General features: G+C 38.4%; 1 protein-coding gene across 3 annotated transcripts; it reads left to right on the top strand.

The window, feature by feature from the left end:
- The first annotated feature begins 458 nt into the window (after positions 1-458).
- LOC126611668 (nuclear pore complex protein NUP58-like) lies at positions 459-5,770 on the top strand. Of its 3 annotated transcripts, none has more exons than XM_050280052.1 (7): positions 459-749; positions 780-1,007; positions 1,381-1,495; positions 2,112-2,582; positions 3,079-3,592; positions 4,343-4,383; positions 5,081-5,770. In XM_050280052.1, the coding sequence occupies exons 1-7, from the start codon at positions 616-618 to the stop codon at positions 5,117-5,119; spliced, it is 1,542 nt and encodes a 513-aa protein (XP_050136009.1). In that variant the 5' UTR covers positions 459-615; the 3' UTR covers positions 5,120-5,770. The 3 variants fall into 3 exon arrangements, with proteins under 3 accessions (XP_050136009.1, XP_050136017.1, XP_050136003.1); XM_050280060.1 differs by having other exon boundaries at positions 459-743; positions 786-1,007; XM_050280046.1 differs by having other exon boundaries at positions 459-1,007.
- The last annotated feature ends 6,473 nt before the right edge of the window (positions 5,771-12,243 follow it).

The raw sequence follows: 12,243 nt of genomic DNA on the forward strand, positions 1-12,243 counted from the left end.
CGGGTGGGAGGTCTGGAGAGTCGATGTACAGAGATGGAGATTGAGGTCTGAGACGAGAGAGGAAATGAGTTTCAAGGAGGAGAGATCGAGGGAGGAGACTCGGAGTAGGGATAGAGAGAGAGGGTGAGGGGAGAGTTTGAGAGAGTGAATTGCGTCTGAGAGTTAGGGTGAAAATAAGAGAGGGAGGGTGATTAATAGATAGACGGTAAAGATTCAGGCAATTAACATTTTGGGTCGGGAGTCCGTTTTCTCCAAGTTTTAGAACTAGCCCGCCCTGTTATTTACTAGGAACCGACCTGCCACGCCTCAAACCACATGTACCCGCCCCGACCCGCGGATCCAGGACCCGTTTGTCCACCTCTACTTTCTACTTTTCCATTTTCCTCCTTAAACTAGTAAAACAAAAACACTGTTTATAAGGTGTGACGAGAAAAATCGGATGCAAAAAATAAAAGATTTCATTCGATTTATTCGTCCAAGTCCACACTGAACAACAAAGGGCGGGTCTTTTTCCAGTTGCCCTTTTTCCCTCTCTAGGGTTTTGAAACAGGGGTCTCTTCGTCTTCCCCAATTTTCGAACCTCAATCCCAAAACCAGCCCACAGTAACCACAACAATGGCGTTCACATCGTTATTCTCTACGCCGCAGCCACAACAGCAGCAGCAGCAGCAATCGCCGTTTCAAATTCAACAGCCCTCACAGCCCTTTCAGCAAAGCAACTCCTTCTTCTCCCAACAACCACCGCAGCTGCAGCAGCAGCAGCAGCAGCAGCAGCAGCAGCAGCAGCAGCAGCAGCAGCAGCAGCAGACGCCGCTGTTTCAACAGCCGCAATTTCAGCAGCAGCAGCCGCTATTTCAACAGCCGCAATTTCAGCAGCAGCAGCAACAACCGCAGCAGCAGCAGCAACAGCAATTGTATTTGTTTACTAATGACAAGACTCCGGCGAGTTATGGTACCAAGTGGGCGGATCTCCATCCGGATTCCCAGAAAATTCTTCTGCAGATTGAGTAAGTTTTCTTTAATTTTTGCGAAGAAATTTTTAGCCTGTTATTGTTTTTTCATTGTGATTTTTTGGGGTGTTTGCCCTGATTGGTTACTGAGAAAATGTGGGGAAAGAAAGCGAAATTTTGAGTCTTTTCGTTGTGTAAAGTAGTATTATGCAAAATTGCTGCTATAGATTCTGTATAGTGAATTCTTTTTTTTTTTTCCGATATTTGTTGGGTTTTAATTAAAGTTCAAAACTTGGGTTTAGTTTGTATTAAATTCCAAGTGTACTAGTTCAGAACTTGGGTTTACTTTTTCACTCTTATAATTATGAGCTGACCTGAGATAACTTATATGGTTTTTGAGGTTCTGTTCTGAACTATTGTTTGCTCGCAGGGAACGGATACTGGGGTATAGGGATGAAAGCCAGCGGCTGGATCAGTGTAGTCGTCTCTACGATTCCTCTGTTTCCAATGATGCTTTTGAGCATGACGCAAGTCGTATTCTACAGGTTTGTTTCTTGGACAGATCAAATTTTCTCATTGCGATTACTGTGTATTTTTTTCTGGTTGCAATCTTGTTATTATGAGTTGGTCATTGTAAGCAAACTGCTTTTGTTTTAGTGGATTTTGTACTCTGGTGTATATACTGTTATACTATATAGTATATACTGTGGGGCTCTGACGTAATGGCATGTTTTTGTACTTGAAATGGAATTGGAAGGATGTTAATTTTTCCCGGTCCTCCTCAGTCCAATATCTACTTACAGGAGTATGTATTTTTTTTTTTGGCAGTTTGATTATCTTGTATGTACATTATTTTTATAAAAGTTGAAAAGTATTTAACTTTCGAGATCTTATGCTCAATTCCGAATGACTTTGTACCTTTACAATAGAAGTGCATTACATAGTACTGATAGGTAAAAGGGTTGACTGTACCTCATCGTTTGTCTGATGTAAAGACTTCAATGCTACCCATGAATCCAAATAAATTAGAAAGGTCTGGCACAAGTTCTAGGATTTTCAATGCCATTTTCTTTGTGATTGTGTCAATCAGTGCTTTTGCATGCTTTATATTTCTAGTTGTCAATGTATGGTATGATTCAATTTCTTATGTTGTCTATACAGGAACTTGGGGGAATTGGTACTTCCATGGACCGACAGAAAGTTCTTTTGCAGGAGTTGATGGCTATTGTGAAAGACATGTTGCGGAACAGCGAGGTTGCTGTTCGTTCTTTTATGATTTTACGCCCAAGGTTTCTTCATCTGAATGCAGGAGGTACTTCAAATGCCACTGCCCCGTCACAAGCTCCTGGAGCGACACTACCACCAGGTTTAAGTAGTCAACCAACAACTAGTTCTATAGTGCCAGTTTTTGATTTCTACAACGGGATTCCAAGGAAACCGTCTCCGTTCCTACAGCAAACAGTTGCAAGATTTGAGAAGTATCTTGTTGAGTGTCGCCAGTGGATTGAGGAATTAGAGCAGCTGCTTCTAGACTCCGAGAGGAACTCAGCCAATGATAGATCCTCATTGTTGCAGTCTCTTCCAAAAGTCATGTCAAATGTGCATGATTTTTTCGTTCACGTGGCAGCTAAGGTGAACAAAATTGATGATGTTTTTTTAGTTAACATTATTCATACAATTATGCATTAAAATGTACTTCATTATGCTAAAACTAGCATTTGCTTGGCGTATATATGACAGAGATGCTTCCTTCCATAATTTATTATTCTTATTTGTGGATGGAGAAAGATTTGCATGACCTGAATCTAAATTCTTGTTATTTGATATGACATACAACTTGAGAACAAGGGTATTTTTGGAGTACCAGTTTACTTGCATAAATGGTAATTTTTTTAGTACTTTGTATCATTTTAATGGTTTCAAAGTAAAATAAACAATGAAGCTATAAAAAAGGTCATTAGAGGGTTCTCATTTGTTTAATGCATGTGCCCTTGAGTTTATATATATATATATATATATATTATGGTTTTCCCTCCCCTCAACTACATGCTTATGTGTGCACAAATGAAGCAGCATACTGTTTCTTTGCATGTATGATTACTGATCAATGATATAATGTGTTTTTTAGGTGGAGAGTTTTCATCAGTATGTTGTGTCCATGAAAACAGCTTATCTTGTTAATGAGCGCCGCCAAGGGTATGTGAATGATCCATTTCTTGAGGCTGATCGGCGGGAAACAGCTAGGCAAGAAGCTGCTGCTAAGAGGGTGCATCCAACTTTACATTTACCTGCGACGTCGCAACCATCAACACAAATTTCTGGATTGTTTGCTAGTTCAGGAACCCCTGGGACATCTACTGCCCCACAGACGTCTGCTGCAGCTACCATTACAGCTTCATCTGGGAGTGGACTTTTCAGTACCCCTTCTGCTTCATCTGCTCCAGTGTCTTCCTCTCTATTTGCTACACCACCCACTACGGGTCCTGCATCTTCTCTTTTTCCAACACCATTTTCTACGCCCCAGGCATCATTGTTTAGTTCTTCATCAGCTTTTGGACCTGCTTCAACTCCCTCTCTGTTTTCCAATCCTACTCCAGGCTTTGGTTCTACTCCTACTATTGGAAGTTCATTATTTACTTCAGGTTTCTTCTGATTCTTCTTAAACCTACTTCAGGATTTCCACATTTACTAAAAAAATTTGGTATTCCTTATCATTCTCTAATTTGAGAACAGAAAGATGGTTTTGAGGCATTGAATGTGTTAAATGGAAATCTCTCTTTATGATAGTGTATGCTAGAACCAATGCATGCAGAAGTCTTTTGCTATAAAAGTTCATGATTTACTTCCCAAGATTGTCATGGTTCTATTTTGTTTGTGGGCGGTTCAAAACTTACCAAGGAGCATTTTGTTTGGCATTACTAGTTGAAATAGCATTATGTATAAGCAGTGTCCATGGCAGCATGTATGTACCTGGTTCGTTATTGTAAGTTTATTAGTGGCCCCCATGTAGTTCTCAACTGTTCGCTCTGTTTTGAGCCATACAGTTTGGGAGATTTTGTTGTTAGCCCAGTAGTTTATATAGACCGAGGATTCTTCTGATTGGTATCCATACTGTATTTGGACTTGTTCTCGTTGAGATGACATAGATGTAAATGGGTTGTCTTTAAAGATCATTTACAACGTAACCATGAAAACTTTGATATAATTCACATACACAATTATACAATGTTGTATGTTACCAGAAAAGATTCTACAATGTTGCAAATATGTAAAATGTACATCTTGTATCTTGACGTAACTCAATTAACTCTACTGGTAATATTGGTTGGCACATATGTGATTTTTTTATCCTAATTTAGGCTTGATTGTCCACTACTTTTATCACCTTACAGGTAGTGCTGGATCAGGGCTGAATTCTAGCTTTACTTCAACGGTGAGTGAATTTTCTTTCAGCGCTCTTATTTTGGTCACGTGGCACTTGATATAATTCAAATTTTGCTCCGTAAACAAACATGGGCTTCAAAGATTACGAAGCTAGTACTAATTAGCAAGGTTCTAAAAGTCGCTAGGCGCTAGTCGGGCGGCGGGCTGGGGCCTAGCACCTAGGCGGCTAGGCGGGTGTTTAGGCGGACTAGGCGGATTTAAGTAAATCTATCATATTTCATGTAAATAAGTGTTTGCTTCTACTTGAAATATATATAATTTCATCATAAAGTACAAAATAGAATGCATATTGGAACATAATGAAAACATGTGAAATAAGGATATAATGTTTGTTCATTCAAGTATGCAACAAGTCTCTTACAATTTATTGGAAAAAAACAAAATACAAAATGAAAGTTATGTATTTTTTGTCTAAGTGAGTTGCAACCTAGGCGGGCTAGGCGGGTGCCTAGGTGGTCTAGGCGGGTGCCTAGGTGGTATAGGCGGTGGGCTGGGGCCTAGTGTCTAGGCGGCGCTAGGCGGGGATTTTTAGAACAGTGCTAATTAGTAATTTAGTTATTGTTTTCATGGAGAATAGCTCTATAATGCTGAGATGGGATTAATTTTCCATCTCTAGTAATATAGTTTACTTGATGTGCAGTATACATCTGCTGAATATTTTCTTCTCTGTATTCTAACAATTGCAGAAATCAGCAAAGCCGAAAAGTCGAACTGGCCGCCGTTAGCTACAGCTGTTTCAGGGTCATGAAATCTGGAGGAAAGCAGCAAGGTATGTGTTTTATAAGTGTCAACAATTGTTCTCTTTGCTCACGCGACTTGCGTGCGGCTTCTTTTGCTGTGGAGTTGATGGATCTCCAAAAAGTTTCACTGAATCCATGTCCCAAGAGGATCAAAATTTGTTCGGAATGCTACTCCGGCATGTCATCTGAATACTCGCCTTCTAGCTGCAGTTGTCTTTTCCTGATTTTAGCTGACATGCCGTCACTGTTTTGTGATGTTGCAACGTGAGGTTAAAACATCCGTCCGGCTCACTGTAAAATTTAGGGAAGAATTTAGGTCCCATTTTTCTGAAATGTGTTGACAAGAAAATTGCAGAGTTTAATCCTTCATCATTGGAGAGACGGTGTTTACTGGCGGTGTCAAATGAACATACCAAAAATGTTGTATTTGTTTCGATTACCCAAACTCTAATCTACAGTTAGAGTAGTGTGCTCTATCCTCTGCACCTAAGTTTGTATCTCTTTCGTAGTTTAGATGAATTTAGTGTAATTATTATATCGTTGTCAAAAAGAACAGTAATGCCAAATAGTGCATCAGACGACCATATTGATTTTGTTCACTCTTTGATATAACAAACAAGTGATTTTGATTATTAATTCCACGTCCAAGCTCGTGAACTAGCGACCATATTGTTACTCATTATTATAATTTGTCGATCGTCTGGCCGTCTTTGAGGGATTTGGATCCTCTCCTGAGCTAATAGAGAGGATCCTCCTGACCAAGTGTTATGGGTCGTTGGATTTTCATCCAACGGTTATAATTATTATAACTTTAAAATGACTTATCTGTTTGTAGTCGTTGGATAAAAATCCAACGGTCTATAATACTTGGTTAGGAGGATCCTCTCCATTAGCTCAGGGGAGGATTTGGAGAGCTCAGAGGATCCAAATCCGTCTTTGAGATGGCAACGTAATGTTACGCAATGCATGTGACTAATCACTTGATTTGACATGATTCAACCAAGTAATTTGCCCAAGCGATGTACTTATTATGTTTTTACGAAAGAAATGTAAAAAGGGACAACAATTGAATTGTAAAAAAAGGACAAAAATTGAATTGTCATAATTCAATTGGTTTGATACTGGAAAATAAAAAATTTCAACTACTTTGCAGTAAGACACTTTATAACGAATCGTGTTTTTGATATACTGGAAAAAAATTTCAATGTCTATATCGACTTTTTATGAGTCCATAATTATTTTGTACGATTCTCATTTGTCACAATTGTCACATTAGGTAAATGTCCACTTCTCGGTTCGTGTTCCCACTTGTATGATAAAACACTTGTCCAAACATTTATGATGGCTAGTAGACGAACATGATCCTAATCTCACTCACACGAAAATGTCACTCACCCTCACCAAAACTCAATTTTTGCGGATGAGCGTTGGCATCATTTAAGAATCAAAAGATGAGCGTTGGCACATGGGTCGTTAGGCTTCCTCTTCATTGGTGCACATTTTCACCGAGGACGGATTTCCTTGTACTTCTTTTACTTAGGATTCGTTTAGAAATGTTTTTAAAATAACTGAAAGTATTTTTGAAGAGAGTGCTTTAGAATCAATTCTTAGTAAAAAAATGAAAATAAATCTTGAAACAACACCTGAAGCGCGTCCTGCAAGAAGCATATAACTAGTGCTTCTTGCAGAAAACACTTCAAGTGCTTTTGAAACCCAAAAACATACTCAACAAAAGCATATTCAGAACCCAAAAACACTCTCACCAAAAGTACTTTCAATCATTTTAAAAGTATTTTCAAGTAAACCGTTAGTATTTTTAAGTGTTTTTGGGGTGATGTTCTTGCACAAGTTGCAGCGTCTTGTTCTCTTATTCCCCATGGATCAAGATCCTATCCTGAGCAAAAGGTGAGGATCCTCCTGACTAAGCCCATCGGGCCGTTGAAATTTTATCCAACGGCTACAATTATTATAACTTTTAGAGGGAACATCTGTTTGTAATCGTTGGATAAAATTTCAACGACCCGATGAGTTTGATCAGGAGGATCCTCACCCTTCGGTCAGGAGAGGATCCTGATCCATTCCCCATGACACTCGTTTGCTTGTTAATGCATTTCCAGTTTACCGAAAGGAAAAAAACCCAATTTTCTGCTGATGGGCAGGAGCAAAAAGCAGAGTGCTTTATGGCTTCCCCATAAATTGACGAGGAAGATGAAGACGGCCACTTTTCCTCATCCCCGCCGTATTGGTAAGAGTAAACTGACTTTTTCGCTATTAGAATTTTCTCGCGTGAACAATATGTGACCAAGATGAACGGAATATCAGATAAAAAGTTAAAAAATTATGGCACGAGGAAATTTAAGTAATTATAAAAGTTTGGGGAAGGTAATTCATTAAAATTAAAGTTAAGCAGAGAAATTGTGTTATAAGAAGCAAACTCAAACTGCCTAATTTCTATATATAAAATCAAACTCACCTGAATTACCGTGGAAGGTCTTGTATTAAATGTTAAACCGAAAATGTATATACAGTAGAATCCGAACCAAACACCCACAGCCGACTAATGAGCAGATAAGTTTTGACAAAAAAAGAGAGCAAATAAGTCGTGGTATGCCTATTTCTTAAACGAGTAATGTTAGGTAGATTAAATTTATAAACAAAATGATATCTCACTAATAAAAAATAAACACGTTAATTAACATTTAAGTAATAATCAGATTATCAACTTTCATATCATTTAGTTTACAAAATCTAGTCAACAATTTTAGTCTCCCTAGCATTAGCATTCCCAAACTGTGAGGTAAAACGATTTTGTCGTTACCACTCGGTTTGAAAACTATAAACCAGCCGCATGACTAATATAAAATTTTGCCGTATGGCATTTCTATTCAACCCATTATGTTCCTAGTTCAGACTCTTTCTCTTCTAGTGTAACTTAGAGTAGTAATGTCGATCCTAATTAAAAAATTTGAAATTTCACCAAATTTCATAAATTTGTGCTGTCCATCTTTATAAGTTTGTGATCCTTTGGTGTAGCGTAGTGAGATTTTAATAAAAAAATTTGTAATTTCACCAAATTTCATGAATTTGTGCTGTCTTTTATAGGGTAGTGTTATTCACACACCTTTTTACCTCCCACAGACTCTTGTTAATTTTTATCCATTTATCTTCTTTAATTCATTTGATTAAACTGTCTGAAATTAAGAGGGAAGGGTGGGTAGCACCACCCTTAATAAACTAGACTAGTCCTAATATTGGCTAAATGGACTTATATCAAGTCTTCCCTTCTTAATGATATATATATATATATATTCTTATGTTTGATAAAATTAATATATATTTTTTTTGAACTAGGATAAATTTCATTAACAAAACAACAAACATTTACAAACAAAGGCCCATCAACAAAACAAACAGCACCAACAGATGGACCCTAAAGCAAAAAACCCAACCCAAAGGTTGAGCCCACAAAAAAACACAGAAAACAACAAACACACAGAAAGAAAGAAAACCTCGCCGCCCTGTTGCTACCACAGCAAAACGCACATCTGTTGTTGATTGTTGCCCCCTATGAGCACCAGAAACTAAGCCAACAAGAAACCCAAAGATGAAGAAGAAAACAGCCGCATCATCCTCGAAAGACCACCACAACGACCGCCAACAAGAAACCAAGGAAGCACGCGAGAAAAGAGATCCCACGAGCAACATCGTCGACAAGGGTGAACATCAGGAAGGACCAACAAAGTCCAACAAAGGTGGTTGTGTGAACACCTGAGCCGAAGCTGTACATACCCTCCTATAGATTTGTGAAAAAACGCTGTAAACACTGGCAATACCCGTATGAAATTGAAAGTGGGTTGAGAGATGATGTAGCCAAAGATGAAGGGGAAATGATTGGGGAAGAAGACATAGAGGTTGGGGGATAAAGATGGAGGATGGAGGGGAGATGATTAAGGGTAGATGGGAAAAGATTGAGGGTGTAAGACACAGAGGTTGGGGGGGGGGGGGATGGCTTAAAGTGGTGGGATCATAGGTAAGGAGATGACAAGGAGGATGAAATGGTGAAGGGCAGGCAACAGGAAGAACAAGGAAAAGAGAAAGACTAAGGAAAAACATGGGACTACCACCGATCCCAGATAAGGCTGGCGGCGTTGCGGATCTTGGCAAACGAAGGAACACTCACATGTTAGTGAGAAAAACTCTCACACTAGGAGAGAAAGGTCTCTCATAGGAGGAGAGAAAGTTAAATTAATATATATTCTTATGTTGTAAGAAAATGAATTTGGATCACACATATAAAGAAAAATCAACTTATCGTTTAGATCCACAGTTAGCAAAGATAAGGGTAACATATTATTCCGTTAGAACAATTTTTTGAAAGTAATTTTCGCACTTCTCTTTTCTCCTCTTTCACTATTACATTTTCGTCTATAATTTTAATTAAATATATCAAAAAAAAATTAAAAAACCAAGTAAATGTTGCAATCCTATTAGATTAGGAATGTGATTGTGTAAATCCTAGTATATCTAGGAATATCTCTTATATTCCTATTAGGAGTTGATTATCTATAAGAGTTGTAATCCTAAAAGGGTAAGGATTTTACCTATCCTACTACTATAAATAAAGGCACAATGGGGTGGAATAGAACACACCCACAATTACACATCTCTCTCTTTCTCTCTCTCTATGCTGCACCTTCCCTTTCTCTATGGCCTCCATAATTGTTCAGTAAATTATGCTTACAACACGTTATTAGCATGCTCTTGACGTTGCGCTAACAAGAGTTTGATCTTCAATTAGGAAAGTATTACGTTTTAATCATTCATTTTATGATTAATTTATTATTTTATTGAAACACTACACGCTATTGATTCAATTTAATTTTTCTGTGTTGAACGTGATACAACACATTGGAGATGTAATTCTGGCTTTCCGAGAAGGATCTACAAATTCAAAGGCTTTTGTTGTTTTTTGCCAATCAGGTACGCTTAAAATAAAGGAAGATATTTGAAACGATCATGAAGCATGAAAAACATTCCCTATGATGCATGAACCCCCTACATTTATATTTACCTTCTAATATATATACATATATATATATATATATATTGTATATGTTTCATATATTTGTCAATATATATATGTTTGATGCATTACGCAATTATAAAATCGCTATTTAGAATTTGTGAGTCAAAGAATCAAAATAAAATCGAAGCATGATTATTTTATTATTTTTAGGGGTTCTGAAAACCCTAAAAAATAGAAATCGAAGAAAAAAAATAATAGAGAAAAAGGGTTTTAAAACCCTAAGCCGTGCGCTGACACACGGCCAGAAGCCGACATGCCACGCGAGTTGAGCCACCAAAGGAGCTGAACTGCTCCTGCACCCAAAACCCAGTTTGTTTTTGGGCCTTGCTTACGCTCAGCCCACACTACAACCTATTTGGCTTCATTGTTTTTATGTTTTGTTTTGGGCTTGTTGCCTCCCTAGCCCATCCTTCTATTGCAGCTTGCAGCTTGCACATCACTTATGGGCTACTCGAGCCCAAGCTTTATATGGGCTTTGTTTTGTCAAAGCCCTCAACAAAGTCCCTTGGGGCTGCCATTTATTCTGCCCGAGCCCAAATTTGGGCCTAATTTATTTGTATGGCTTGCAGCCAATATTAAATAATTAATGGGCCTAGATAAATTTTATTTTGCTTTTACGATCGACCCCAAATGGTTCCGAATTAAAAGTGACATGCAGTCCATTAATCTAATAATTTATCCAAAATTATTGACCTCAAGATCACTTTTGGACATTATCGATTCAATATTTTATTTCTTTTCTTTGAACTATTGACATCCTTTCGTAGTCCCGAAGCGCTCACACTTGAGTTCCTGAAGCAACTCAAATCTACTATTGTGACGACGCGTCCCTATTTTCTATATACTTTTCTCCCTGAGTGTGTAAAGTGACGATTATGCCCTGGTTGGCTAAGTGACATGGATGTATTACTCCATTTTAAATTATTTTCTCGCTGTCGTAATTAAATTGGCCTCGACGTCATGAGTGCGTCAGCGCGAGTTAGACCCAAATTGGAGTTGTAACAAGAAAGTTACGAATAATTAAGTGCACAAACATGTAGAATTATTTCGCAGGTGCATTAATTAATCAGTGTCGGAAACACTGTTTTGGATAGTGTACGTTCGAGTACGTTTTTACAAAAATCTATTGTTTTTCTCTTTGAAACTTTGACCCGTGCCTATCATTATCCACCAATTATTTTAGCTCCTATTTCCCCTAACCCAATCAGAAAATGTCTCTATCTTCTGCCTAATCAGGTACTATTTCTCTCATTCTTAGACTTTCTTCTTCTTTTTTCTCGCACCTGAGCCACCATCACCACATACATACATCAAATCATCACAGATCGAACCTGCAAAGACCATCATCGTGTTCATCTTGATCTCACGAACGCAGTCGTACCATGAACGGACGAGTTTTGACTCGCCAACTCGGAAGCTCCAACTTGGTGCACTTTGCTCTGACGCGATCCCAACGAGATTACAAGGTTTTAGGACTTAGGGAAGCTTCTATTCAACTCAATAGGGACCTTATACTAAGTTTGGGAAACAGTTGACGTCGAATCAGGTGAGTTTGAGAAGTTTCAGTTTTGGCCGAATCTTTTCGAGGGATTTTCAGGCCACTTTTTGGTCATTTTTGGATCTCCAAGAGGTACAATGTTGTTCTCCTTGTCATAAGCTTCAAATCCGTATAAATTTCATTGATTTTGGTTGATAAATGACAAAGATATGAAGGTTTGAAAATTTACCCAGAATCCAGCGAGATTTCCTAGAAATCGGTAAACCAGATGACGACAGACTACGAAGCTCACTGAAGAAGCAGGCGAATATTCCGTCAAAGCTGACGGAATATTCTGATGGCGTCAGGTAACGCCGTTATTATTTAACGAAATATTTCGTCTATTTTGATAGAATATTCTTAACGTCCATTAGGGTCCTGTTGGCACATGCCGTGCACGTGCTTACGTGTGGCCGCGCGTAAGGCTGTGCGTCGTCCAGCCTCCGACCAACGAGTGGTTTTCATATGCGGGTTTGTGACTTTGAG

Source organism: Malus sylvestris, chromosome 2 (assembly GCF_916048215.2).
Source record: "Malus sylvestris chromosome 2, drMalSylv7.2, whole genome shotgun sequence".
NCBI classification, from domain to species: domain Eukaryota; kingdom Viridiplantae; phylum Streptophyta; class Magnoliopsida; order Rosales; family Rosaceae; genus Malus; species Malus sylvestris.

What these genes read in the sequence shown, in the direction of transcription:
- LOC126611668 (XM_050280046.1), top strand. Translation starts at nt 616, where the DNA reads ATGGCGTTCACATCGTTATTCTCTACGCCGCAGCCACAACAGCAGCAG. An exon ending in TCGTTCACGTGGCAGCTAAG is followed by an intron (nt 2,583 to 3,078) that starts GTGAACAAAATT and finishes TGTGTTTTTTAG; the next exon opens with GTGGAGAGTTTTCATCAGTA. An exon ending in AAGTTCATTATTTACTTCAG is followed by an intron (nt 3,593 to 4,342) that starts GTTTCTTCTGAT and finishes ATCACCTTACAG; the next exon opens with GTAGTGCTGGATCAGGGCTG.